Source organism: Penicillium alfredii (genome assembly GCF_028826965.1).
Source record: "Penicillium alfredii strain IBT 34128 chromosome Unknown utg000001l_segment0_segment0, whole genome shotgun sequence".
Lineage (NCBI taxonomy): Eukaryota > Fungi > Ascomycota > Eurotiomycetes > Eurotiales > Aspergillaceae > Penicillium > Penicillium alfredii.
This window is the reverse complement of record NW_026622698.1, coordinates 1757956-1785911: the sequence shown is the minus strand read 5'-3', so window position 1 is coordinate 1785911 and position 27956 is coordinate 1757956. Positions and strand designations below refer to the sequence as shown.

The 27956-nt window shown below is 52.8% G+C and overlaps 11 protein-coding genes across 11 annotated transcripts; 3 read left to right on the top strand and 8 right to left on the bottom strand.

Moving 5' to 3' along the window:
* Positions 1-81: 81 nt before the first annotated feature.
* NUU61_000658 (uncharacterized protein) lies at positions 82-1002 on the bottom strand (the record flags this gene model as incomplete). The annotated part of the gene is made up of 1 exon (XM_056651242.1): positions 82-1002. The coding sequence occupies one exon, from the start codon at positions 1000-1002 to the stop codon at positions 82-84; it is 921 nt and encodes a 306-aa protein (XP_056516092.1).
* Positions 1003-1672: 670 nt separating this feature from the next.
* Positions 1673-3001, top strand: NUU61_000657 (uncharacterized protein; the record flags this gene model as incomplete). Its single annotated transcript, XM_056651241.1, has 2 exons — positions 1673-2673; positions 2761-3001. The coding sequence occupies 2 exons, from the start codon at positions 1673-1675 to the stop codon at positions 2999-3001; spliced, it is 1242 nt and encodes a 413-aa protein (XP_056516091.1).
* A 944-nt stretch (positions 3002-3945) lies between these two features.
* Positions 3946-4299, bottom strand: NUU61_000656 (uncharacterized protein; the record flags this gene model as incomplete). The annotated part of the gene is made up of 1 exon (XM_056651240.1): positions 3946-4299. One exon carries the CDS (start codon positions 4297-4299, stop codon positions 3946-3948), a length of 354 nt encoding a protein of 117 aa, XP_056516090.1.
* A 739-nt stretch (positions 4300-5038) lies between these two features.
* On the bottom strand, positions 5039-7183 carry NUU61_000655 (putative C6 transcription factor (OTam); the record flags this gene model as incomplete). The annotated part of the gene is made up of 2 exons (XM_056651239.1): positions 5039-6770; positions 6828-7183. 2 exons carry the CDS (start codon positions 7181-7183, stop codon positions 5039-5041), a joined length of 2088 nt encoding a protein of 695 aa, XP_056516089.1.
* A 1130-nt stretch (positions 7184-8313) lies between these two features.
* On the bottom strand, positions 8314-8903 carry NUU61_000654 (DNA-directed RNA polymerase II subunit RPB4; the record flags this gene model as incomplete). Its single annotated transcript, XM_056651238.1, has 3 exons — positions 8314-8441; positions 8504-8631; positions 8713-8903. 3 exons carry the CDS (start codon positions 8901-8903, stop codon positions 8314-8316), a joined length of 447 nt encoding a protein of 148 aa, XP_056516088.1.
* Positions 8904-9147: 244 nt separating this feature from the next.
* Positions 9148-10846, bottom strand: trm5 (tRNA (guanine) methyltransferase; the record flags this gene model as incomplete). The annotated part of the gene is made up of 4 exons (XM_056651237.1): positions 9148-10115; positions 10175-10252; positions 10306-10407; positions 10483-10846. The coding sequence occupies 4 exons, from the start codon at positions 10844-10846 to the stop codon at positions 9148-9150; spliced, it is 1512 nt and encodes a 503-aa protein (XP_056516087.1).
* Positions 10847-11296: 450 nt separating this feature from the next.
* NUU61_000652 (uncharacterized protein) lies at positions 11297-12395 on the bottom strand (the record flags this gene model as incomplete). The annotated part of the gene is made up of 2 exons (XM_056651236.1): positions 11297-12195; positions 12239-12395. 2 exons carry the CDS (start codon positions 12393-12395, stop codon positions 11297-11299), a joined length of 1056 nt encoding a protein of 351 aa, XP_056516086.1.
* Positions 12396-12842: 447 nt separating this feature from the next.
* Positions 12843-14159, top strand: NUU61_000651 (uncharacterized protein; the record flags this gene model as incomplete). The annotated part of the gene is made up of 1 exon (XM_056651235.1): positions 12843-14159. One exon carries the CDS (start codon positions 12843-12845, stop codon positions 14157-14159), a length of 1317 nt encoding a protein of 438 aa, XP_056516085.1.
* A 269-nt stretch (positions 14160-14428) lies between these two features.
* On the bottom strand, positions 14429-17553 carry NUU61_000650 (PX domain-containing protein; the record flags this gene model as incomplete). Its single annotated transcript, XM_056651234.1, has 7 exons — positions 14429-14656; positions 14724-15867; positions 15922-16018; positions 16074-16683; positions 16755-17063; positions 17139-17368; positions 17451-17553. 7 exons carry the CDS (start codon positions 17551-17553, stop codon positions 14429-14431), a joined length of 2721 nt encoding a protein of 906 aa, XP_056516084.1.
* A 703-nt stretch (positions 17554-18256) lies between these two features.
* Positions 18257-21054, bottom strand: ace1 (putative C2H2 transcription factor (Ace1); the record flags this gene model as incomplete). The annotated part of the gene is made up of 5 exons (XM_056651233.1): positions 18257-19502; positions 19551-19823; positions 19877-20115; positions 20194-20453; positions 20514-21054. The coding sequence occupies 5 exons, from the start codon at positions 21052-21054 to the stop codon at positions 18257-18259; spliced, it is 2559 nt and encodes an 852-aa protein (XP_056516083.1).
* A 2275-nt stretch (positions 21055-23329) lies between these two features.
* On the top strand, positions 23330-27827 carry pex6 (AAA family ATPase peroxin 6; the record flags this gene model as incomplete). Its single annotated transcript, XM_056651232.1, has 4 exons — positions 23330-23519; positions 23586-24419; positions 24488-27320; positions 27377-27827. 4 exons carry the CDS (start codon positions 23330-23332, stop codon positions 27825-27827), a joined length of 4308 nt encoding a protein of 1435 aa, XP_056516082.1.
* Between the last annotated feature and the right edge of the window lie 129 nt (positions 27828-27956).

The following is a 27956-nucleotide window of genomic DNA, read 5'->3' as shown; positions in this document are numbered from 1 at the left end:
TTACCATTTCTGAAAGACAGTCAAGTATGTACATTCCTCTTGAATGCGACGGTATATCTGCTATGCAACATGTAAGTTCTATCAGAAATCTAACTCTCGGGTTATAGCCACATCCTGCGATGCTCGGGGCAGGGTATTCCCATCACTATATTGAATAGCATGATCCCATGCACCGAGCCACCGATAAGGGCTCCTGAGCCAAGCCTTCAGCTCATGTAGAAAAAGTTGGGTGTTTTTCCGACCAAGAAACTCCTGGATCATGTCTTCCGCCTGGCCGGTACTGTGCTGAATGTCTATGGTCTTAAGAATGGCGATGATGTACTCATGCAAGAACTCTGCCCTACTTGGTCTGCGTCTGCGGACAGAATAATGCCCCTGGGGCGGGTCGTCGATTGTATAGAGGAATTCGAATACGCATAGCTCACGGCATAGCCAGGTTCTGGCTCGAGCTACGAGCTCGGGGTCTGTCATGAAGAGCTTTGGAGACAGTTCTCTGTATCTTGAATTTGCAGGCTGGCACCAATTCGAACCCACATGGAGAGAGTAGAGGTTATTCCGGTAGATAAAACGCCGTCTTTGAATGGCCTCATCTTCGTATTGGCGTAGAGCTCGTTCCGAGCGTTCAGTATCGCTGCTGCTTTGGCGCTCAAAAAGCGAGGCCGATCTGCTTAAACATTCGGCCTGGTCATGAGACTTGTCAGGACCCTCGGATTGCGTTGGAACTTTGTAGATCTTTCCTTGCTTTCCATCCTCACTCAGATCATATCGGATTTCGCGGACATCACTCTTGCATAGCGGACAAGTTGGATGTTCTTGTACCCAAGTCACCAGACAGATATAATCGAAATTGTTATGCTGGCAAGGTTGCACTTCGCACTGTTCGACCAAAGCACCAAGACATATTACACAGCATTCGGTATCTCCTCCAACAGCTAGCGACGAGATCTGCTCAAGAGTGTTTTGCAGGACTTTGGTACGTAAGTCTTCAACGTTGGCCTCCATGCCTCATAGATCTTCAAGCCGAGATTAAGGATCAAGCTTTCAGAGGGATCGATCTTGGATCACAGTTGACTGAGGAGTATGACTGAATGTCATTGAGATGTGGGCAGTCGAGAGATGCAACGAGGCATGTTGAAGGAGACAATACCACTAGGCCATAAAAAGCTAAGGCTATACATACTGTACTTTTGGAGCATCAACGGTATTTTTCTCTCTCAATATTGATCCATGGGTACAAGCCGCCCTAGTTGCCCCAGTGTACCCACCAAAATCTCGGAAAGGAAATATGTGTGTAGGCTATGAGGAATTTACTGAATCCCCAATTCCACATATTAAGACCGTTATATTTTATATAAAACCCTGGAACTGCCAAAGTGTCAGTAGATAATTTTCTCTCACTTCAAAAACCCTGCTTATATCATCGGGATCAAAGTGCCCACCACTAGACAGGAGGCCTTTGTGATAGCAATCGGAATCTTGCAACGCCGCATATTTCTGGCATGCTTGCTTTGTGATCTTGGAAAGCTTTCAGTCCAATCATTATCTGTTTACTCACGCCCTTGGCAGAGCCACTAAACCACAGGTTACCGGTGTTATTTCCTTCCAGCAGCCTCATCGCTGGAGTTAACGCCAACACCCACTCCTTGATTCCACTCTGTAGCCACCGCCAAACATGGACGACCTTTCCGACCTCGAGCTCCTTGGACTTGTGAACAAGGTTGTCTCTGAATGCCAAAACCACCTTGGAATTAACGACAAGGCTCTCGCAGAGTTCATAATCGCCCAGCGACTCGATTCCGACACATTCGAGAGCTTCAAACTGAAGATAACCGGCATGGACGGGGAGTTTCCTCTGAGCCTGATTGAAAGTACCGACCGACTGGTTCGAATGATGCACCCAGCTATGAAGGCAAAGACGGCCGGCCAACCTGATCAATCCAGCAACCAGCGATCTGTCGAGGGCAAAGCCCAAGTCTTCTCTGATCTGGTCCTGCCGGACAAGGCGCCTACTGAAGATCCTGCCAATGATGTACTGGCTGTGCTAGAAACTCTCGAACAGAAAAATCGCCAGAATAACCGTCAAGCAAGGGAAAAGCGTCGCAGTCGCAGTCGGAGTCCTGAAACGCGGAACGAAGAACGCTACAGGAACGGTGTTTCGAATCGTGGAACAGATAGAAACAGGCGACATGGCGAGAAAGAGTACGGCAGGAGGAGGAGATCAGCCATCAACACGATCGACGTGTTGGAGATGGGAACGATGATGAGCAGGACCATGGTAAACACAGACCCCGCCGGTCATGGAATCTACGATGTCCATGTGACAGGAGTCAAGGATTTTGGCGCCTTTGTGTGCCTGCACGACGTCAAAGGGTCGGTGGACGGACTCGTTCATGTTTCACGGCTAACAGACGGGCGGGTCAACCATCCCTCAGACTTGGTCAGACGAAACAAGCCTGTGAAGGTCAAGATCATGAGCATAGATGGAACGAGAATAGTTCTGTCGATGAAAGATGTTGATCACGAGACGGGCCAGGATTTTGCTCCCCAAGCAAGCTTCGGTTCTGGCGCCAACATGCATTCCCTGGGTGGATGTAGGAATGGACACGGTGATGGTGGATTCCAGAAGCCTGAGCTTGCCAAACGGCAAAAGATGAGAATGACGTCCCCCGAGAGGTGAGAGATTCGCCAACTCATTGCAGCTGGAGTTGCAAAGGCCTCAGACTACCCCGACTTGGAAGATGACTACAACGCCATGCTTAGAGGCAATGGTGAGATGAATCTGGAAGAAGACTTCGACATTGAGATCAGAGAAGAGGAGCCACCCTTTCTTACTGACCAAACGAAACAGTCTCTCGAGTTGTCACCCATTCGCGTTGCCAAGGCACCCGACGGGTCGCTGAACCGGGCAGCTATCTCTGGCACTGCTCTGGGGAAAGAGAGAAAGGAACTGCGACAACAAGAGGCTGAACCTAAAAGTGATTGTTACATCTGCTACCCTTGACACGGAGAAGTTCTCAAGCTACTTTGGCGGCGCCCCGATCTTCAGCATCCCCGGGCGCATATTTCCTGTTGGAATAATGTACTCGCGGGAACCCGAATCGGACTATCTTGATGCTGCCCTAGTGACGGTTATGCAAATACACCTAACGGAGCAGGCTGTCGATATTCTTTTGTTTTTGACAGGACAAGAAGGAATCGATACGTCTTGCGAGATCCTATACGAACGAGTGAAGGCTTTAGGGTCGAGCGTTCCAGAGCTTATTATCCTTCCCGTTTATTCGGCATTACCCACTGAGATGCAGAGCCGTATCTTGTGGGTAATTTATCACAGCCTTGTGCTCACATCCCGTGAGTACATGCGGTGGACCACAAGTATCGAGCCGAAGTGGCTTGTCAAGGTGGCCGGCCTGGATGGCACGTTGTCAAAGTGCCGAAAACAAGAACGGATACAGCCCTTGCATAACAAGTTTGCTGAGAGAACGACTGGCGGTTGTCGGCCCAGCGCAAGGGCGGCACTTGGGGATAATGGTATCCATGAATGTAGGTATCTATGGATTGTCTGTCAGTCTGTCAGCGCCGTGTCTGCTGATTATGAGTGTAGGTAGAATCGTTCGAGACGACTGGTAGATAGTTCATCTTACCAGCTCGCACACACATTCTCTTTTCCATAGCTTGTTCGTCATCTAGTGCCGGAGATTTCAGCCCACAAGAAGATTCAAGGATTGTCCTTCCACGAGACTTACGACCACACAATGTGTGACTTTTATCTTATTCTTCTAAAGTCTAGAGACAGAAATTAGATAAAACAAAAAACCATAATCAAGAATAAATTCTCATAGACAGGAGTCTCATAGGTATAACCTCTATCTGCACTTCCCAAACAAACATACCATACGAAGTATATAAGCTAGGGCGGGTTTCTTTCTGTGTCTCTCTCAGAACCACTCACGAATCGCTTAGCTTTTTGGAGGAATATCTAATGTAATCCTGCATTGAAATCGGCGCCCTGGTGAGAAGGAGGTGTTTAATACCGTCATAGGACTTCCAGCATTGCGTGATATTTTGATCGGTCGAGTTAACGAAGTCGCGATTGAACGTCTCGGGATCAACACCGGTGAAGAGCGCCACGTCACTGAAGGTATCATCCTCTTGCTGGCGACGTATTTCCGTCTCCCAGCTTTGCACGAACTGCTGTCTTCCCTCATATGGATAGCTTGGAATCGAGGGTCCTAAATCACCTAGGAAACCTTCTCCGGGGGCGAGAGGCTCTAGTGTGGCTTCTTCTGTATCTGAAGACATATGCAATATGTAATTATTGAGTATGAACCGAGGGATTTTTCTTCCTTGGAATGAACAAAATGAAAATAGAAATGAAAAAAAGAAAGAAAGAAGAAAAAACCACCATGATAACATGAGAATCGATTCTAATATAAGTCCTGATATGCATATGACATACTAGTCACTTAGGTAGTTGAATACTCATATCTCAAGAGGATTTATTCTGCAAAGCTCCCAAGGCCTTCTCCATAATATGAATTTGGACTTGATTGCATACCATCGATGCCAATTCCCTTTCAAAACTACCCAGTCTAATTCCATATCGAGATCAATAGCTAAAAGCTTAATACTACAAGACTATACAAACGAAGAAGTTAAATCTTTCAATCATAAATTCATAATGCAATCTCTATATCCCATTCACGCCAGTCTATAAACAGGCACGAAGTCATCAAATCAAAACCAGAACGCGCATGCCGTGGAACCCGAGTAATTCTGTCATCAAAAGAAACCAGAAAAAAAAATCCATGACTATATATTTCTGCAAACCACAACAGAGGATACATGCAGAACATCAGGTGAAATCATGCGCTTCATTTGGAACGTTGAACCTTGAATTCCGGGAGAACGCCGAGGTCGAGAGGTGTCATAAGGAGAAGACGAGAGGTAAGGTCCAGATAGAGGAATATGGGAAGTTGGAGGGAGGATATTTGAGAAGAGAAGAAGAGGATGAAAGGAAGGGATTTAGGTAAGGCCAGGCTCATAGCGGTGGCATCACATCCTGCTCCTCCAGATCACTGGCCGAGGTAGCCGGCGAAGCAAGACCCGAGATCACAGACGACGACCCTGCTCCGCCGTGGCCGTCGGCATCCATCACGGCCTCGTCATAGGAGGCAGGAACAGTGGGAGGCAGACGCGATACGGGCTTAGAGTTGGCCATCAGCTCTTCGATACCGGGCTTGGTGGGGACGTGCTTGCCAAGGGTGGTGGCGTTGTCGAGACTCTCAAGGGCAAAGCCCATGAACTCGGCGTTTTTGTGGCTGACGCTCAGGGTCCAGCGGTACTCGCAGAGCCGCACGCGGTAGAAATCGGCCTCCTCCTTGGTTGGGGCGGAGATGTGCAGCAGCATGCCGAAGGAGCCGATCAGCGAGAAGTTTGTGCGGGCAGATGCGGGCCAGAAGGACTGCAGATGAGCGGGCCGCAGGCGGTTGACAAAGTCCATGGCGGAGATGAGACGCGTCTTGGCAGCTGAACGGCAGATGTGTGCCAGGTAGGAGTCGGTGCCACTGGTAGACAAAGACCGAACGATACATCGGTGCAGGGTGATTTCGGTAGCGAAGTAGGCAAGATGCAGGGCCCCGTTGCGGGCATGCTCGTCTGTGATGGTCTCGACCAGCTCCCCGGAAGATGACTCCATCTTCAGTGAAGGCGGCAAGTTGGAGAACCAGTCTTTCAGGCGAATTTGCGCGGGTTTGGCCTTTTCCAGGATCATGCGCGTGCGGTGGTTCCCGGCTGCGTGGAATTCCTGGATGGCATGAAGCGTGTAGAAACGGTCGAGGATATCGGACAAGATGGTGGTCAGAGCGACCATATGACAGAAAAGCAGAGGACCGTGTCCTACATCCGCCTCGTTGTGGGAGGAGTCCGTGCCCGAGGCAAAGGCATCGGAGAAATCCTGCTCGACTAGATCCTTGACCGTCCAGTTGAATGCAAAGATGTGCGAAGGTCTTCCATGCACAAGAGCAGACCATTTGTCCTGCATGTACAGAGCCCATGCCAGCCGTTTCCGCAGACCCTTCTCCCAGGTCTCCATCCGCCAGTCCGAACAGTCCTGGTGCAGCCCAAGTTCAAAGCCCGCCGTGACCAGCTGCCCATTCAGTGAGGCCGTGGCCAACGTGGACTTTTGGGTCAGCAACAACCCGGCCTGGATCGTTGACACACTCGGGAAGGGGAACGAATCCATAAGTAGCTTCATGGCAGTGCTTTCCAACCGCGCCGCATCCGGCCGGCGCACGGTCTGCGAAGCCGTGCCGACATCGACAAACTTCAGCGTCAAGACATACACTGCCGCCAGAAGCAGTGGGGACAGCCCACGGCGCTCCCGGTATGATTGCCGGAAGGCCTCCTCGACCAAGATGGGGAACGAAGGGTGCACGTGGTCAAAGAACTTTTCGATCAAGGTGGCGCCGTACGGAGCAACCAGGCTCTCAATCGCATCGAGTGACACGGCCTGCGAGTCACCAACGGGGACGGCGTCAACGACGCGCATAAACGTACCATCGTCGGCGCACCGGCGTACGCGCGACGTCGAGACGGTACACTCGCCATACTCATCCAAGGGGAGATAATCGAGCAAAGCCGGCTCCAGCTCGGTAGTCAGACCGATATGCTGGGTCGACTGGTTAAAAAAGCCGGGGCGAATCATGTTGGAGATGGGATGCGAGCGAGCAGCGTCGTCAGGAACAGAGACTGCCGATTGAACCGTGGATGGTCTGTTGCAAGTCAGTATTGGTTGCGAAGAAAGACAAGACAAGAATCATCGGACATACCGTTTGGCCGATTCTACCTGCTCCTGCGCCGAGTCGTCCAGCTTCCTCTTCTTCGACGGGGCCTCGCCTGAGAGAGTGAATGTGCAGTCTTGGCGATGAAAGTCGCACGAGTAGCACTTATTGACCATTTCGTTCATAGCACACCTGCTCTTTCTGCGGAGACAGGCGTCACAGCTAGCTCCATCCCGGCCCGGGGCACGGGCGAGAGTTGAATGGACGGAAACGGGGGAGGGCGACAGTGGCGTTGAGGCAGTTTGAGTCCGTCGGCGAAGATGGTCTGGAGGAGAATGATAGTTTTGGGGATAAGGCGATGAGGTGCCAGCCGAGGAAGGCTGGATAGTAATAACGGTGGCCATATGGGAAGGGGCAGGTTATGGAATAATGATGGAATGGGATAACAGATAAAGATAGGACGATCCTTCGATAGACAAATTGATACGGGGTTTTCACGTAAGGATCTGGAGAACCTCCAGACGTCACTCTCCGCAAGGACCTAAATGGCGGGTCAGTCATTGGCTTATTTCAGAAATAGAAAAAACAAGAGGTGAATAAGAAAGCAGATAAGACAACAAACATACCCGATAGGCTTATCAAAGATAATCCCCCAGTTATCTCCGACAGATGCACGATCCAATCAAGCAGGCAAGCCGGCGAGAGACTGCAGCAAGATGAGATGGCGGATAGTTCGCTCCGTCATTCCTACAATGCTAACAGGGTTCAAGAGAGAGAGAGAGAGCGTGTGGGTGAGGGTGAAGAGGAAGTAAGAAAGGAAGAGGGAAAAGAAAAAGGAATATAGTAGTAGTAGGTCTAGGTAATTCCCAAATTGATGACATCGCCAACGCTTTCTGTTTCGTAACAGAAAAGCCCCAATTAGCAGGCCAAAATTGTCACCGATAAGCCCAGCCACGCTGATTGGAGTTCCGTGCGAGCCTCCATGGGCAATTACGTACAAACCAGTTAGGTCAGCAACTTTAAGCTGCCTCGGGTCGCGTGTCGGAAGCAGATCAATCGAGGATATTACACATCTATGGCTGCATTATGATTCGTGTGTTTTTTTTTTCTCAGTCTGACTCAGGATCCGTAGTATTGGGATTTACTTATGTACTATGTAGGGAAAGGACTCTGATAACGGATAATCCCTGGCCCCAAGTGTGGGGGAAAATCGTGGAGGAATACACTACGGGAGACTACGGCAAGGATGCAAAGGTCAGAATTACCAGAGCCCTGATTTGCCCTATGCTCCCGTGCAATTTGCATGGCGATGATTCCCCGACCACTTATACCTAGGTATACCTAGGTAAATCTAGTATATGCTGGAAAACACTTCTCCGGTGGCAAACCCGCAATCTTGGGTCTGCTGAAATATCGGTGGATCACCGGAAATACTCCCAAAAAAAAGAATCTCAAACACAAAACCCCCCAAACTCCATGCTACCGGAAAAAAAGAAAAGAAAAGAGAAAGGAAATGCAGACCTCTTGACTGAAGTTACTCGGTAAAGTTGCGCAGCTTAGTCAACTCATCCAGTAGTTCCTGCAGGTCTCCATCGGAGATCTTATGCTGAAGGCTGGGGATGAGCGATTTGGCTTCCTCGGCATTGTCACAGCACAGGCTTCCTGTGGAGAGATTCACGTGAGCTTAAGAATCACAATAAAATAAGGGCAAAATACAAACTCACCAAGCTGGGATCGCTCAAACATCTCGAGTTCCGTATGCGAGTTCAACAATCGCTCCACAGCCTTGATGTTCTCCTCATCCTTGAACCGAGCAAATGCATCCAGATAATCCAGGGTTTTGGTCAGGGTCCTAGATGAAAGTGGGGGGTTCAAGATCAGCGTCTCGTCTCTCGGTCGGGGCCAAGTAAAATAATAATTGATGGGAACTTACTCTGGCTCCTCGTACTTGTTGCCTCCACGTCGCTTGTTCTCCAGCACCTTGTGGATAACCAATCGAGCCTCGGACAGGGAGAGTGTGTGGGTGTTCTGGTCCGCACCCAGCTTGAGGGTTGAGGCAGCTTCGAGCTCACCCTGCGGCAGGGTGCGTTTGCGATAGGTGGCAGGGGGCAGTTGGACACTCATGATGGGGTTCACAGCGATAATAGTTTCAAGATGGGTCCTTTTTGTATGGGATTTCAGGGGTTGTTCGGAGATTCGTGCAAGATGCGGGCGTCAATGCTGAGAAGGTTGGATGTTGCAGTTTCGGCGCGGCTCTAGGCGGTCAGCTCACCGCCTTCTGCATCCTGCCCGAACGAGTATACAATTGCTTTCTATACATCTTTATGGGGATCCCAACGCCAAGCCTATGCAACAGACTATGTACACCCTACGCCCGGAAAGCCACCTCCCGCGGCAGCCGGAAACTGGCACAGAACATCTGCTTCTTGGGACTGACCAGTCTGACATTATGGATGGCAAGCTCCACCTCCTGGTTGCCAGAACCCCCAACCCGGTCCTCCGGAGTGATGGTGTACCCAATGCGCTCTGAGATGCGCTGGCAGACATCAACATGATCATCGAGCTCGTTCTCTGAGTGGCCAGAAAAGCAGTAGACATGGATCATGGGAAGTTGCTGTGAAGTATGGGGTGAAAAGAGAGATTCCTTGCCAGTATACAGCCCTGAAAAGGCGTCGAGGAACTCGATAGCGGTGGCGGGAAGGTTCATCACGTAGTGGTCCACAACCGAGGGGCGGGTGTATTTCTGGACTGGTGGTAACGCCTCCTGCCCCTGGGCTCCTTTATCTTTGCTCTTCTTATCCTTGCGTTGCCTGGGCTGGACGGTGACAGTGACAGGCGGCGCATTCAGAAGGTCCGTCGCCGACGAACGGATAAATTCCCGGCCATCTTGGTTGAACGGCGTGACAAAGTCTTGGACCCGGTTGCGCGAAACAGCGTCCTGCATCACCTCGTACCCATACGGGTTGAGGTCGTTGGCCCACACGAAGATCTTCTTGCGGCCCGCAGGCACCGCGAATGGGCCCACGCCGGCCATCACGTCGCAGACCATCTGGCCGGCATGGAATTTCTCTACGAGGCGGCGATGCTCGGTCTCCAGACGGCTGTTCCAGTAGACGCGGGAGTAATCGAAGCGGAACTCGCAATTTTGCTCGTGCTGGATCACATTCAGGTCGTTGTCGCCAGCCAGCAATTCAAATGGGAATGTGCGGAATTGACTATGGGACCCGACATCTTCGATCTTATTGATGACAGTGCGGATGGTTGGGTTCTTGTCTTTGAGGATCTCCGCAATCAGATGTTTGTAGGGGAAGAACTGCTCGCGGAGATTCAGATGCACTGGAGAAATTAGCTTCGTTTGAAGGGATCAACTGATCTGGGAGCAACAGTAAACCTACAGACATGCCCCACCTGCGTGAATCCTTGGGGAACCTCCTGCATGTCCTCCTCGGGCAATATCGAAGAAATGATGTCGGCTAGACAGATATCAGTCGGAGAGATCATGAAGAGAAAGGACCGGCAGTCATACCATAGGTCCAATAGTCATAGTCCAACGCCAACTCATGAGGTCCCAGGGACACAGTGCCCTTCTCAACAAGCTCCGTAATAGTTGGGGACCACGTCGCCTTATCTGTAACAAAAGGCCATCAGCACAAAACTTCAAAATAGTAGCATCATCTCCCGTTCGATCACATGGAATCCCCACCATCATGCTTAAGAGTCTCCCGCAGCAAAAGTGCCTTGCGATCCACCCCATCCTGATCCGTCACATTGCGCACACAATTGAGCCGCGGCACGAGCAGCAAATCAAGGCTCTTTGTCAGCTCCTTGCGCACTCGCGAGATGTCAGAGGGCTGGAAGATCTTGGCGGCGGAGATCGACACGGTTTTGCGGAAGAATGCGCGGTCGAGGGTGCGCATGGCGCGGTTCACGGGTGGGCGGAACATGGTCGAGTGCTCGCGGTGACCGTTCTTGAAGCCTTCGCTAGTAGCCTCCATCGAACAAGACGGGATTTGGCCGGGGTTTGGGATGACCCGAATCTTGTCGGGAAACTGGGCGTCGAGGCGCATCGCGATAATTTGGTGCCTTATCGGCCACGTGACATACTGTCAATCGGACAATTAGATGAAAGGCGATATACCTTCTTCGATGGCGTAAAGATGTTTGATATTCCGAATGGTAAGGTAGAAAATCGGCTGAAGAATTATTACCAGAATGTGCGCTGCTGTGTCTCAATGAAGATCCGATATTGAAGTGCCTACAGTTTTACCCAAGCAGATGTACACTTGAATTGACTATCTAAAGACCAGCTCGAAATAGCAGAACCCAGCCTTCAAAACCATGAACTAGGACAGCTGAATAAATTCACAACATCTCCAGCGGCCTGCCCGATCGAGCAGGCAAAACAAAAACTCGCAAAGAACTCATAACGTCGTGAATGTTTGTAAGATCCCACCCTGGAAACCTTGAGTCTCAGACAGCGGGAAAGACTTCGGCAAGAGTACTAGGATGTACCAGAATCAAGGGCGCCCCCCAACAGAAGAGCCCGAGGATGGCTTCATGCCATCAATCAGAGTCCGATCCAGCTCATGCTGCGCCTCCAGATGGGCGACGCGCTCTTTTAGCTTGGCAAGTTCCTCATCCTTGGATTTGACAACATTGCGTAAGACAGTACGCCCGCGATTGATTCCCGTTAATTTATTGTGCTGGGAGTTCAGCATTGCGACCAGCTCGTCGCGCGCACGATTCGGGAGCACAACGCCGTGCTTATCCAGCACAGCCAGGGTACTTTGAGCGAGGCTCGAAGTGTCCGAGCACGAATTTGAATGCAACACATCACGGTATTTGGTCGGCGTCGGAGTCATGCACACCTCGGCCGACGACGGCGGGAATCGATCTGTGAAAGACGTATGCGCTGATACCGGCGAGGCCATCTGCGCTGGAGCCGGAGACGAGTAGTCGTAGGCGAATTCTGACAGCTTGCGGTTGCTTGGGGAGGTGTTTGCGGTGGTGCGGGCCGCCTTGGAGGGCGTCTCCGGGTGAAAGTTCGGCTGCGAGATCATAGGCTCGGTCTTCTGACTGGAAGCCAGCGCCTCGGCCAGGTCCTCGTTGTCGTCGGAGTCATCGTTCCATCCGTAGTCGTCCTCCGCCATCATCCTGGCCTTTGCGCTCTTGGGTGGGGATATGGTTCGGCGCGGCGGGACGTCGAAGACCTGGCGCTCAGTCTGCGGGGTGAGCAGTCCGTTCCCTGCACGCTGGGGGTCTTGGAGGGGGTCAGAGTCAATGGGTCTTCTTCGGATCGGGAGTTTGAGAGCAATGCCGCGCGAGAGCGCGGTTCGGCGTCGCTTGCCCAGAGGAAGAAACCGCAGCGAAGGTGATGGGGCTGTTTGCAAGTGAAGACTGCGGCCAAGTTCAGTTGCTGCCATAAGGCAATTATTTCAAGGTCGTGGGGAACCACCTACACCACCGGCCATGGTTCATGCCTTCCTTCTTTGTCTGATACTTGGCGGCGATCGGCCGCTCAGGGCAGTTGCAGCACCACTCGCCATCTTTGAAAAGACCGCGCAAGGGTGCCGCTGTTCGCGGTGTGAGGGGTGCCTTTTTCGAGGGCGACAACATGGTGGTCTTGATGTCCTGAGAATAAAGAAGGTCGACCTGGTGGACATCGGGATGATTTACGTCGTCGCCATGGGAACTCCTTTTATCTTATCGCGGCATGTGGCATCGGCATGTGGCATCGGCCATCCATGGGTGTGCAAGGCTGCTCTCTTCAACAAAGCCGTGACACAACCAGGGAGCTTCAATAGGCTTTCAGAGTAAAACACCGATGCTCACGTCTTGTATACTTCAAGGTTGGAGACTGCGCATGGGATCAGCCCGTCGAGGCTGAACCTGAGGCTCAACCCCACATCAACCCCCGAACCCCACGTTAGCTGCAACATCAATCTAATTCCCAGGTACTTTTGTGCCGTCTCCATACCTCCATCGAGGTCGATGTCTTCCTCGACTCCCATGTCTCGCCACTCCATATAGAGATAAAACTTCAATCCCAGCATCGGTCACTCGATGCCTGCATCATGGCTTGCCCCGGAAGGTCCGCTGGCACGCCTCCCTAAAGAGCTGTTCATCTACATTGGCGCGTTCTTAAGCTCAGACGCCGACTTCAACGCCCTCGCCCAAACAAACTCAACGTTCCACCATCTGCTCAACAAGCAACTTTACCGGCGCAACGTCACACGCAGCCATGCGTCGGCATTATTCTGGGCCGCGACGCACGGCTGCCGCTCCACAGCCGCCCAGGCCATCGAAGCGGGCGCGGACGTCCAAGCCACAACCGACATTGACCCGCGCATCAAAGGCAGCACATCACTGATGCTAGCCGCGGTTCACGGGCAGCACTCCGTGCTTACTCTCCTGCTTTCGCACGACGACATTAACCCCAACTCACGCGACCGCAAATACATCCGGCCGCCGCTGGGCTGGGCCATCAAGGAGGGCCACCGCGACATTGTCGAGACGCTCCTGGGCGACGACCGCGTCGACGTCAACCTCCAGGACAAATCAGGTGATACCCCGCTTATGATCGCTGTTATCCACCGGCCCGCTTTACTCACATTACTGCTGTGCAGCCAGCGGGCCGATCCGCGCATCGGGAATCGGCAGGGGAACACGCCGCTGTCGCGAATATCGCGGCAACACGAGGAAGATGCCGGCTTGCTGCTGGCTACGCACCTGCGTCTGATTCTCGACGGCGACAACTCGGCGGCGCATTGTCAGCATGTGTTCTTCTATGCGGCTATCATGGGCCATGTCGAGATCGTCGCGTATCTGGTCTCGTTTTTTGGCGAGAAGCTCGACCCCAACTGTAACGACCAAATGTACGGACGGGGCGCATTTACCATTGCCGCGTCATCGGGCCGCGTCGACGTCGTGCGGTTCTTGCTGTCGTGGAAACCAACGAACCCGAATTTACGCGAGCCGTGGAAGCAGCACACGCCGCTGTTTGTAGCGGCCATGAACGGGCAGCAGGAGATCGTCGACGTGCTTGTTGGAAATGACCGCGTCGATCTGGAGATACCCGATGTATACGGCACCACACCGCTAGGTGTCGCGGCTGACCGCAACCACCTGGGCATTGTGAAGAAGTTACTCGCAGGCCCGCGACGAGCGAACCCGAATGCGCGCGACGACAATGGCCAGACGCCCTTGTTCAGTGCCGGGTTCTACGGCCATCTAGATATTGTCCGCCTACTCCTCGAAGCGGATGGGATTGACCCGCAACTGGGCGACTCGGACGGACAGACCCCGATGGAGGTGGCGGCCGAGAATGGGAATTACCAGGTCGTCGAGACGCTACGAAAGTACATGGCTAATGCATCATGAATCATTCATTAGCAACCCATCTATCTAGCATTCCGTTCCCAGCATGCACTCTAGCCGTCTAGTCTGACCGAATCATATCCTCGCAGCACCCACGGATCAACACGATAGAATCAAGAGGAAAGGCGATGAATCGGTGTATCAATCAGGAAAATCAAAAGAATACAGTGGGCCATGGCTGCAACGGCAATGCCGCCCCAATTGAATGTGTCGTGAAGAGCAAAATACGACATCGCCAGTCAGGGAGAGAGCGCAACACGTTCAACAATGCTCTATTCAGCCAGTACATATCGCAGCATGACGACGAACGGATCTGTCAGTTTCAGGATCTCCTGCACCTCGGGCTTGACGGGCTCTCCGGCTGTACGGCGAAGCTGGTCTTGCTTCTTGGTTCGGCGACGGCGCTCAACGGCAATGGGGTCATCCAGCTCCTCGTCCTCTTCATCCTCATCTGAGGCATCCGATCCCTCATCCGAGATGGTAAGGTCTTCCAGATCGCCCTGGGAAAATGTTAGCGCAGGTCTACTATGTGATTAAACAAGAAGATGAACGAGACACAGAACATACCTCGTCAAGACCGAAATCGCTGCCCTTAAAGGTCGCCGTGCCCGGGATAGATTCATTCGCAGTACCCTCGGCAGCCATCTTCTGGCGGGTCTTGTTGAGATGCCAGCGCTTGCGGTCTTCGTGCCATTTTATGAGGGAATTAATCTCAGCAAGAGCAACATCCTTGTCGATCTGGCCCACGCCCACGGCCCCCTGGAACAAAGCGTTCATGTCCAGCTTGCCACCCTGAGGGCCCTTGCGCAAGAAGTCAAGGATCTCCTCGATCCATGACATCAGAGATTGGAACAGCCCGTTATCATGGAGATGTACTTCATGGATGAACTTGTAGAAATTGGCTTCGTGGCGAGCGCAGACGTCGATGAAGGCCTGCACAGTCTGGTTCGGATCGGCCGAGGCATCCTGGCGCTGGGCGCTCTCGATGACGCCGATGGCGTCGTCAGCGAATACAGCAAAGTCTGTGATGCTGCTATACACATTGGCCGATTTATATACCCGAACCAGTGGCTCGTAGAAGATGGTGAACAGATCGCGGAAGAGCTGGAGGGTGGCAGGCTCCTCGACAATGCTGAGCATCATGGCCTTGTCGCGTTGTCGAGTGTAAAGCTTAAGCAGCTGTTTCATATGAGCAAACCATTGAGCCCCCTGTTGCATTTCCAGGTCGACATTATCCACGGCGTGGTTCCAAGCCACCCAGCCATTGAACACCTTGCCAATCTGCTCCGTCGTGAGCTCTGGGGACAACAGCTCCGAGCGAAGGATAGCCACAATAATGTCCACATCCTCTGCGGCTGCCTCTTCTCGGATCTCGTTTTTGATCACTTCGTCTGCATCGGCAAAGCTCTTGAGTTTCTGGGACAGCGTTGAATCTTCCACCTTCGCAGTCAGTGAGGCAATTGACTTCTGGAAGTCTTTGATGCTGTCGTTCAGGGTCAGGGAAAAGATCCGCTGCAGGAGAGACCGCGAGCCGAAGGGCTGAGCAAGGAAAAGGTCGAGGACACCCGACATGACGGCGGCTGGATTGGCGATGCGAATCACGTTCTTCAGTAGCGTATAAGGGACAAGACCGTGGATCCTCTTTGCTTGCGCAAACAACTCGGGGGAATTGTCTTCGGCGAGGAACAGGTGGTATAATGTTGCAGCAACCCTAATTTTGTTGTCAGTCGAGAAAAGGAAGTCAAACTGCCTAGGCCAAGCTTACTCGATACGAAGCCACTCCGCAAACTTTTGGTACTGCGGACTCAGTTCGGCGATTGAGGACTTCTCCCGGATCTCGGCGAATAGCTTGGTCAACCCATCTTCGGAGTAGATTAGCGCCGTATGTCAAGATGGAAGAGGGTTACATCGGCTTACTGCTCTCCACGATATCCCTTCTGAAGTTCTCCATATAAACATCCAGCTCGGCAGCCCGCTGTCTAGCGATTTCATAGAACTTCCTCTGCTCCTCGATCCTCGCGGCATCCATCTCCTTCCGTTTTTGAACATCGATCATCTCTTCCTCGTTCAGCTTAATTGGACCTGCAATCAAAAATTCCTCCATCGCCTTGGATTCGGCAATGCGTTTGTTCTGTAGAAGTGTACGGAGGAACGCTCGCAGGGACACCCGCTGCTCCTCGCGGTAGAGCACGGTTTCCCTCGAAACATCGGTAGACACGCGTGGGGATTTGGACGAGCGCATCGAGCTCCGCGAGACAGATCGCTGATGACCCCCGGGTGCAAGAGTCTGGCCGGAATCGTCCGGTAGACTCGTGCCTTGGGTTGAGACGGACGAGACGGAGGAGTTGTCATCGTCGGCAGAGCTGAACCAACTAGACGTCGAAGACTTGTTCTTTCGGGGAAGAGGAGGCAAGTTCTTGCCTGGGAATTCAGTGCGCAGTCTCCTGTGCAGCTTGACAAACTCTCCGTATCGTCTGCCGACATGGATACCTTCCTTGCCCTCTTGATTAACACGAATGAGAAATTCCTGTACCCAGAAAGCGTCAGCAGGAGTGTTGCCGCTTAATGAACCGACCGCAATTTGGACTAGTATCTCACCGCGTGTGGATGATATCTGACGGTCCGCTTGATGGATGTGACCCGAACAGCTGCCACATTTACATCCCAACCGTTGATCGCATGGCCCTCGGGCATGTTGACCAGCAAGCCCTTGTCGTTGGCTCCACGCTCGACCACTTCCATCTCCGAGAACTGAATTCGCTCCTCGTAGCCCGACGCGGTCGGCACCCCAGAGACCATCATCAGCTCCACGAGCTTTTCGCACTTGCGTGCCAGCTTCCGGCGCTTTGTTTCTTCCAGGCGATCTTCGGAGGACGACACATGCTTATTCGCGAAGGATTCCAGGAACTATGCTGAACTGTCAACATCCAGCTCTTGTGCTCGGTCATAATTCGTGTGGAGCGGGGAAGGAGAGAAACCCACCACTTGGAGCTTGTCCTGCCAGAACTCCTTTTCGCGCGCCTGGTCGAGAAAGGGGAAATTTCGAACATGGTGAACGAATATGTGTCGCAGGATAGGGAGCTCCGAGTCCACGGGGGCAACTTCTCCATACTCAGAGCGGAATGGTGAGCCAAATCGCTGGAGGGCAGTCGGGGAGTTGAGCTCGGTGATTTCGTCACGGACCTGGCGGGCAATGAGCTCGCGCTTCAGGTCTGCGCAAATGAATCATGTCAGCGGGACAAGCTTGCCAAAAAAGAGATTGAAATAAACTGAAGCGAGTCCTCCAAAACTCACAGTGCTCCTGTCTCCCCGTCAGAATTTGGCCGGCTGGCGGGGGTGCATTGCCCCCCTCACCGCCGTTGGGGAATGCGGGATCTGGAGGGAGCGCTTCTTGCATTGTAGATGGTTGAGACAAGAAGGCCTTGGGACCCTTGAAAATGAAGCCACACGCAACCACCCCGCCTTATAGGGATGAGGGGTTGGGAGGAAACTTGTCTGCCTAGCAGGGCTGGTTTGTGATGCCGAGAGATTGATGGCGGGCCAAGACTCCGAGCGTCCTGGCGTCTGCCGCTCGCAGACAAGGAACAGACACGGCAAAAGCAAACAGTCAACAGAAACAAGCAAAGAAAAAAGAAAAACAAAAGGAAATGTGGAGAGGTCTAAGGTGGACAAAAAGGAGGGGGAACAGAGGGATGTCGTCACCCGAGCCGTCGACCTTTGACTTTAGGAGACTCAGCCGCGTAGGGCTATATCCACTGCCACTCCGCCCCAATAAGCCGCGTTTGTCCAGTCTTGGCCTTGAGGATTTTGGGCGGGGGGAACCAAATATATGTTGCCTACAAACTAGATCTGTTTGAAGGAATAATCTTGGATGTTTACAAGGGACAAGACCATATGGATTCCATGAATTCCACTAGAAAGAACGAAACTACCTAATCAGGTTGCCATTTATCAGGTCTTTCAACTCATAACGCCGAGATCAACTGCATGAAACGAATGAGTTGATAAAAGCTAACACAAATCCTTGAGATATCCATCGCTTGCTACACGTTCGCTCGGGGAAAGGAAGAAAAGAACAGGGTGTGATGTGCGACCATCCTTTATTTCATGAATTCCAGATCCATGTCAGAAGGAAGGTAGGCCCCGTGGGGTGCACCATGCTGCTGCTCAGCCCAGGACTGGATACCGTGCAGAATGTGCTCGCGCTCAACACGCTCAGCGAGGGGCGGGAACATGGGCTGGTTGTATTGACCGGCATGGTGGTTGGTGGGGGCCATGGTAGCAGCACGTTGGCCCGCCTGCGGGTTCTGCTCATAGAGGGTGAAATCATCACCAGCCTGAGGCTGCATGCTGTACACGTAGTGGTCCGAGAGTCCCTCGTCTGCCTGGCCCGAAGCCGGGGAATAGAGCGTGACGTTACCCTGCGCCCCAGGGGAAAGACCAGACAATTTTCCCGCGGCATCCGTGGCATCGTAGGGCAGGGGGAAGTGGTGCGCAGCCAGACGGGGAGCCTCGTGCGAGTACGACTTCATCATCTGGGGGTCCGAGTGCGGGGTCGGGAGCTGCATATGCATCGCAGTGTAGTCGTCATTCATGGTCTGCATGTCCAACTGGCTCCACTCAAGGTCAAAGTTAAGACTGGTGTTGTCCGCGGTGGCAAGAGGGGATCCATCAAAGGACATGGATGGTCCCATCAGGTCCGGAACAGACTCAGCCGAGGGGACCGACATGGAATTCATTGACTGGCGGTGCATCTCCAGCGCCGGGATCAAACCATTGGGGTCAGCAGCCTCGAACTGGGCCTGGAAGGCATCCAGGTTGACAGAAGTCGGGAACGAGCTGACATCGTTGGTGAACCCAGCAGACGAGGTCGGGTAGGGCGAGTTGTCGAAGAACAGCGGGAAATCATCGCTGCGAGCCAGCGCAGGAGGATCCGCAAAGTTGAACGGAGGGTTTTCAGGCAAGCCCGTCGCATGGTCACTGGGAGACGGGCTAGGGCCAGTGATCGGGGTGGGGAAGTCCACGGGCTTTGAGGCCGGGGTGGAAACACTCGGGGTTTGCGGGGTTGCCTGCAGCGACGAGCCTCGCTTGCTGCCACCACGGGCATTGTTCTTGGATCGAACATAAACCCATCCATGGGCTTTCTCCATGTGCTGCTTGCAGTTGCTCTCACGCTTGGAGGCATAAGTGCATGGCTTGAAGCTGCACTTGAACAAGGCCGGGGTGTCGGAGTGCTTGTCATTCATGTGGCGGTCTCGCTCTTTCTCGGTGGGCCAGCCAACCTGGAAATACTTGCAAGACGACAGAGTGCACTTCCATGGACGAGAGTGGGTTTTCTCGTGTTTACTGGGATGGGTTAGCCTTTTTCAAGGGTAGATAGGACGAATAACTCACGTCAAGTCACAGGGGCGCTTGAAGACCTTGTCACAGTGGCTGCACTTCTGATTGATGTCCATGGGAGGAGCATTCTTCTTGCGGCGGGCCATAGAGCGCTGTACGCCCTCATCGACTGCGTCATCAAAGCTGATGGTACGCTTGACAGGACCACCAACATCGGCCTCATAGGGGAGTCCAGTGCGCATAGAAATGGGCTTGCCCTCATGCATCACCACAAGTTCAGCAGGTTTGCCGTTCACCGACAATCCCCCTTTCAATTCAGCACCGACACTAGAAGAATGTGTTAGTAAAGAGTATTAAGACAGGACGAAAGGGAAACATACAGCATGCTCTTGTCCTTGGACTTGGCATCTTGGGCCGCCTGGACTCGCTGGCGCGAGGCATGCATCATGGCGGCGTAGCGTCGGACCTGCGAAACAAGGTCAAGGAAGTAGCCGTTAGTGTAAGGTCGATCTGCCGGGAGACGTTGGTCTCGTTCGTTAAGATGTGATGCCGAGGTATGAAGACACTGGATCGTAAATTCGCAGAAACTGAGATAGGCGCGGCGCGAAACGGAGAATTTCTTAAGAAGTCGATGAAAAAATTATAAGCCTCGACCAGAACTCCAGGACCAGTTCATGAATAAAACTTATTCACTTACAGGCGCCAGCCATAACAGGGTTTTCTCCAAATCGCGCAGGCAGACAATCTGCTTATTGAGGATTCGTTGCGGGACGCTTTCAACCAAAGTATGGAAAGGCTTCAATCGCGATTCTTTGAGAATAGGCACCAGAATGAATCGCTCAATTTGCTTGCAGGCATTCAAGCCCAATTGGCGCTTGGGTGAAGAGCCGGATTCAAAAGCCGAGATAGAGTTGGTTATGGCCGATTGTTGTTCCTCGATACCGTCATTGACGGTGCCTATTGTTCTATTGTCAGCCCCGCCCCCCATTAATCTCAATATGGTTAGCAAACACCAACCTTCACTTTCACCTGATTCAGACACTGCTTCATCGCTACTAATTGAAGTCCCAAGTCCGCTGTCAGACCCGTGACCATGATTTTGACGAGACTTCTTGTCTCTCGGCGACACAGGCAAATCACGACCCTCGGCATTTGAGGATTGTGACGAGCGACGGCTCGATGGTTTGGAGTCCATGCGAGACTCCAAGAAGCCACGGGGGAGCGGGAGATCCTCTTCTTTCGAGGACGAATCCGACTCGTCTGGGGAATCGAGGGTCAGACGGCCCAGAATCGATGTCATGCGCTCTTCACTAGCAGCGATGGCTTCCAGGGTCTTCGGGCAAGTTGGGGAACGACGCGGCAGCGAACGGACGTCCAAGACCGGGTCAGCGTCACCAGATGGAGGGGAGGTCGGAGTGTGAAAGGTCTCTCCTTTTCTGAGCCGCATCGCAGATGAATCAGAAGCAGACGAGTCGGTCGGAAGGGGAGGGAGGGTCGTGTTTAAGACGGGCCGACGGCGAGGGTGCAACCGCGATGGCTCAACCTGAACAGCTGTCATGATGGAGACCCGGATTCTACATGGACCAAACATTAGCATCCATTCTCACAAGGGACAGCAGCATGTCTTCGATGATTGGATCATCGCATGACTCACCGATCACACGTCCAGATGATTCCAGAAGTGGCGTGCTGTCGAGTCAGACCTGTGAGGCTCGACCCAACGCTATTTCTGCTTTTGTGGATATGTATATAAAAGAGATTCCAAATCTCTCACAAATCAACCAAGAGCCGCGGTGATCACACCTTCGACAAACCCAGGACAGGACTGGAGGTGTATCCGGTTGATGATCAACTCGAGCGACGCATCCAATGCGAGTTCGGCGTGGAAGTGGCCGGGAGGCCTTCAAACGAGAATACCGAAAGGCTTAAAGATGCGCTCACGGCAAGATAGATGGTAGAAATTGTCGAAATCCCAGTGATGGACGGATCCAAACCCTGGAGATCGATATATGGTCGATGGAGCGTGATTCGGACAAAGCGGAAAGATGTATACAAAATGTTTGCCAAAAGCAAAATCACTGTTTCATGGATCGTTTCTTGCCGGGCAGAAAAGCAAAGTCGAAGCAGCGAGGTCAAAGATGAACTGGGGAAGAAGAGAGGGTATCTCGAAAGAGAAGATGACGGGGAAGAGAGGTGAGCCGCGCGATCGATGTCTGCCTGATAGACGAAGACGCTAGTCCCAAGTTAGTAAGGGCCATGGCTGAGCACATTCTGGCGCCTCCTCATTGGCTGGTGGGGGGGCGAAGAGTGGTGTACTATTACAGCAAAATTACCGTATCTTAGCGTGGACATTGGGTCTCACAAAGGGCCCCCAATGGTAACATGGTCACACACCGTTCCATCCAAAAATGGAAACAGCTGGGGTCGTGGTTCTCCGGTTAGGCAGATGGTTTTTTCGAGGTTTTTTGAGATTTTCGACTTCTCTTTCTTCACATCTTTCGGGGTGTGTTCGCGTCACGTTTATTCAGCACTTCATCTGACCTCACCTTGACAATCTAGCCCCAACTTCACGCCCACCATCTCTGGCTAATCTTCTCAGACAGAGAGAATCCTGCTCCACATTCCCGGTCTTCATTGGCCCGACCCACGTGAACTTGAGCCTCCTGTTCATCCGCCTCGGCCCAATAATCCGCCGGGTGTCTCGGCCTTTTTTACATTCTTGTACACTTTTCGTCTGCCTGCTGATCTTTCGCCCGATTGCTGCATGGGGCAGATCCGTCCGGGGCCCTGGCATCGTATTGTGCCAGCTGGCATTCCGTTCGGCTCCGCCACAGTGTCTCGTCTCTAACTGCATCCGCCCCGTCCCGCAAGATTGTCAGTCAGGGAATGCCAATGCTGTGGGGGACAGGGAATAACGGGCGCTTCTTGATTGCGTAGTGGACTGAAGCCCTCAAACTCTATTATCTATTGAACAGATTACCTGGCCCTTGAATTAGCCTTGAAAGAGATGATTGCGTAGCTACGTCGCCATCCTTGGAACTAAACTCTCATCTACTGTGTTCGTGCGCCATATATTGATTGGCTGTGTATGTCCCTCTTATAATCTCGATCGTAGACCCTGTAGTAATTAAATTGAGTAAATGTTTAGACTATCCCCCGTTATGCAATAAATAAAATTAAAAATAAAATTTGATCTCTATAATACTCATCGTCGAGACATATCCACGGTTAGACTAGGTTCTGGGGTATTCTGGGGCGCCCTTGAAATATATATATATATATCTCCACTACCCGCGTCAATTCGACCTTGCTACTGGATCCGAGGCGCCCAGGCATCACCAAACTAATTTTATAATGTTAGGGACCCTATTTTGTTAATGTGATGCCTAAGTGAATTTAAGCTGCCCCTATCACAAGCGGAAAAAACCTATGGTGTCACAGGCTCGACGCGACTGGCATCTATATAGCCCAAACCATGAAATATCGGGATTTTGAAACCGATAATGGAATAACTACAATAGCTATTTCAACATAAAATAACAAAAGCTATTCATCATCAGCTTGCAAAATGCTCATTGCAACACAAGCGGAGCTGTTGGACCTCGGCTTCGGGAGTGGCAGAATAGTCGGGCGGTGCCGAGACGCCGTGTCCCCCGGATTCTGGATCCGGTGCATTTCCTCCTCTTCCTGTTGTGTCGGTGATTTCTGAAGCATTCAGGCAAGCACACCTTGAGTGTTAAATGGCTGACCTGCCTTGATTCTCTTATTCTTCACTCGCCCACGAAATCTCCCCGCTTCCTTTCCCGTCGGCAATCGGAGCATTCCCCGCGCCCATGGACTTGGAGCATTACGGGCAGGGGCCCCATCAGCCCCGCCAACGGAGACGCAGAGCTGGAAAAAGGCGATTGCGCAACAGACCTCCGATTGCTGCGCGTCTGGCGCTTGATTCTCAGTTGCGTGGGAATGTCGGGGTTCTATCCGAAGATCTCGCCAACGACCTCTTCCAGCACCAGAGCCTTGCAGGTGAGTGCCAACCAGTTGACAATCGATTACGGAGCCACCGCTAACCCAGCGTTGAATTTGAAGCAGGCGCTCCCTCGGATGACGGAGTCCTCTATGTTGCAATTTCCCCGCATACGCCCAACTACATTCCGGTCGAGGACCAGGCATGGACGATCCTCCCCGTGCACATTCAGACTCCCGGAAGGTCCCACACCTCAATATCCCACTCGACGGTGCTTTTCCCGGACTCGGCAGACTCGATTCAGCCCTTCCTCCAAGCATTGGGGAAGCTTGATCCATCGCGCCAGGCGCTGCAGACGCATCGTGCTGTCGAAATTCGGATTCTGGATGTCACCCCACTCCACCTGGATACAATTTTTGTCACCGTAGAGCGCCACCTCCTTCGCAATCATGATGATGTTCAGAACAAGTTCGGGGGTGGGTTCACGTCGAATCCGCTAGGGCTGGATCGACTTCGAGGCAAGGCAGGCAAGGCGGCAGACACGAAGAAGCTTTCCAAGAAAGCGGCCGCCGATGTTGAACATCGCCTCACTGCCGCAGTCCGAGAGGCTCTCGGGGCCCAGCGGATTGTGCATACCGGGGATGTGTTGCCACTCCCACTTCCGCCGCACCCGATCACCTATGCGCCGGCACCCCCTGCGCGGATCTCGTTCTGTGAACCCGTATCGCAGGGACTGCTGATGCCAACGACTAAGATCGTGCTTGTTCAGGCTCGCCCTCAGGGTCATCGCGCGCCGCAGACGCTTCCCCCAAAATCTGCGCTCCTGAAACAAGTGGCCGAAGATGAGGCTGATGATACCTCCAACGAGCAGTTTTACTCTGCTGCAGAGGACAAGGAGAGTGGGACGGAGATGGAGAGCACATCGGCTGCTGAAGAGTCGGAGACGGAGGGCTCGGCAGGTTCCGTGAGCGACTCCGATGATTCTTTGGAAGATATGATCTCCCTCACTGCACCTGAATTGCCACAGCCGCCGTCAGGCGTAATGTCGTCCATGACTTCTGCAACCCCCGGGCAGGTGGTCGACGAGCAGATGGGATCCACACACCCGGCTCGGTGGCATCGAATTTCACGTCTGCAACAATGCGTCCCGGGCGTGGTGGAGGCAAGACGTTTAAAGTCGAAGGACTGCTGCAGCAGGTACCTAACGAAGTTTTACACCCACGACCTCGCGACGATGAGGATGTCGATTGCTTTATTTTCGTTGATATTAGCACGCTTGCCAAGATTGGCTGCTTCTCGGGTGACTGGGTGAGAATCGAAGCCGCCGAGGAGCCTCAACTCAACATGTTCGCATCCCTCAAGTTCGGGAGCTTTAATGAATCCCCAGAAGATTCCGGCGACTGGCGTCCAGTCAAGATCTTTGGTTTGCCGGGTCTTCCGTCATCGAAGCCGCGATATGCCATCAACCACTCCGGTGAGCGCCGGTCTAGTATCTCGCAACGCCCACCCACGCGCTTGACTCCTTCGGTTTTTGTTCCTCCGTTGCTTCTTGGGAACATCGAGAACCCCAAGTATCTGCGGATATCGCCCATGACATTTGCCGCACCCAATGGCTCTTCAAAGCCTGGTCTTTTGCACCATGTGAAAAACACTGCGGCCAAGAACCCACCTCTAGCAAAGGAAGTCACTCTGTTGAAAGTTTCCACGCCTCTTTCGATGGATCGAGTCCTTCAACCAGCGTTGTTCGCTGGACTGAAGCAGTATTTCGAATCACGACGGCGCATCATGAAGAGTGGTGATTTGGTTGGTATCAGTGTCGACGAAGGGCTCGGCAAAGCGGTCTTCTCTGGGAGTGCAGGTGGCGATGCTGCAATTCAAGAAGACGACATTACCGCACGGCTCGGACAGGTTGCTGATCAGGAGCAAGTTGGACCCCGCAAGGTTGGCGTGGCTTGGTTCCGCGTTGGACAAGTGGCTCCCAGCATCGTCGAGGAGCTGGAAGAGACAGGCGAGGACCAGTGGGGTGGAGTGGCTGTCATTGACCCAACCACCACACGGATGGTGCAGGCCGGCAGTGACATCAGTCGCGTCCCTGGTGTCCTGGGCAATGGGTGGGAGTATTGGTTGGGAGTCAAAACCATCCCGAAGACCATTAGTGACATTCCGGCACCACACGGCATTTTCCCCGAACCGCCGCAAGCATATATTCCACCTCTGCAACAGCGAATCCGTGATTTGATGACTGCAGCGACAAGCCCCCGTGCAATCCATTTGGGGATGAAGCCCGTCGTCATTCTTCTCCAATCTCAGCAACGACACATCGGCAAGGCAACTATTGCGACACGTGCGTGTGCGGATATTGGCCTCCACATTTTCCCTATCGACGCATACGATATCTTGACCGAAGGCGGTGCGAATGGCGGCGACGTCAAAACCGAGGCCTATTTGAAGGCGCGAGCTGAGCGAGCCCTCCACTGCGGCTCAAACTGCACCGCCCTTCTCATTAGGCATATCGAGGTCCTCACCGCCGATCGCATGGTTACCGCAATGATGGATATTGTGAACGACGCCAGAGTGATCATTGCTACTACGACTGACGTCGAGCAAATCCCCGAGGGAATTCGCACCATGTTCAGCCATGAGTTCGAAATGACAGCTCCGGAAGAGAAGGAGCGTGAAGGCATCTTGCGGAATGCCGTGACTGAGCGCAGCATGAAACTGGCTGCCGACGCTGATCTGGGAACTGTCGCCTTGAAGACTGCTGCGCTAGTTGCGGGAGACCTGGTCGACGTCGTGGAACGGGCCGCTGGGGTGAGAGCGGCCCGCCTCGAGAATTTAGCGGAGAATGCAAACAAGCAGCTTTCTGGTTCCAATGTTTCTGTCCGGGACATTCTACTCGCTGGAGGAGATGGTGCACGAGGCGTCACCAAAACCGATTTCGACACTGCCGTTGAAGCGGCTCGAAAGAATTTCGCTGACTCAATCGGCGCGCCCAAGATCCCTAACGTCAGCTGGGATGATGTTGGCGGATTGACCAATGTCAAGGATGCCTTGACCGAGACCATTCAGCTGCCGCTCGAAAGGCCCGAGCTCTTTGCAAAGGGAATGAAAAAGCGCAGTGGTATTCTGTTCTATGGACCCCCGGGTACGGGTAAGACGCTGCTTGCCAAAGCCATCGCCACTGAGTTTTCCTTGAACTTCTTCTCGGTCAAGGGCCCGGAATTGCTCAACATGTACATTGGTGAGTCCGAAGCCAATGTGCGGCGGGTATTCCAGCGAGCACGAGATGCTCGTCCCTGTGTTGTGTTCTTCGACGAGTTGGATTCCGTTGCACCAAAGCGTGGGAACCAAGGCGACAGCGGTGGTGTCATGGACCGTATTGTCAGCCAGCTTCTTGCCGAGTTGGATGGAATGAACGGAGGCGAGGAAAACTCTGGTGGAGTTTTTGTCATCGGCGCAACCAACCGACCTGATCTGCTGGACACCGCTCTTCTCCGTCCTGGACGTTTCGACAAGATGCTCTACCTTGGCGTGTCGGATACCCACTACAAGCAAGCCACCATCCTCGAGGCCCTCACTCGGAAATTTACCCTCCATCCAGAGATTTCGCTGAATCGGGTTGCGGAGCGGCTGCCTCTGACCTACACTGGTGCAGATTTGTATGCTCTCTGCTCCGATGCCATGCTGAGAGCGATCACACGAAAATCCACTGCAGTGGATGACAAGATCAAGCATCTGCCTGGTGGCCCGGTCAGCACGGCGTATTTTTTTGACCACTTTGCAACCAAGGACGATGTGGCAGTGATGGTCACAGAAGAGGACTTTTCCTCGGCACAAGGGGAGCTGGTTCCCAGTGTTAGGTATGTTTCACCAGACCCAACTGATTTTGTCTTACGATGATGCTGATGATTTGTAGTGCCAAGGAACTGGAGCACTTCGAACGCATTCGCCAGACCTTTGAATCGGTTGATAAACAGAAGGAGGACTCATCTGCTGCCGCTCCACAGACAATTGCAGAGGCGATGGAGGCATTCAGTTTGGGAGCATCTGGGGAGATGGACGATGCGTCACCGATCACCAATGGTGATCATCGTCCGTCTGGCAGCATTCATGAACGCATCAAAGGTCTGAAACAATGGCCTGGGAGTGTCGTCCGCAGCCCCAGTGGGCAGTCTATTACAAGCAGCAAAGGTAAAGGCAAGAGTGTCTCTGGGAAGAAAGGAAAAGGGTCTCGAGCAGGGGTAGACTCCGATGCCTCTGTTGACGGTGATGATGAGGATATGGCTGATGGGGTGGTGGATGAGGATGAGGACGACTATATCGTGCGGACTGACCACCTTGTGAATCCGATGGAGGAGGTTGAATAGATGGCTAGCAGACACTTAGAACCGTCTCGCTCCAATATGTATGTATAAACTACGATGATATCCTCGAGGGTAATGTGATTTGATTGCCTTGATTTTGAGGTTTTGTCTATTGACAACGCGTCACTCCGG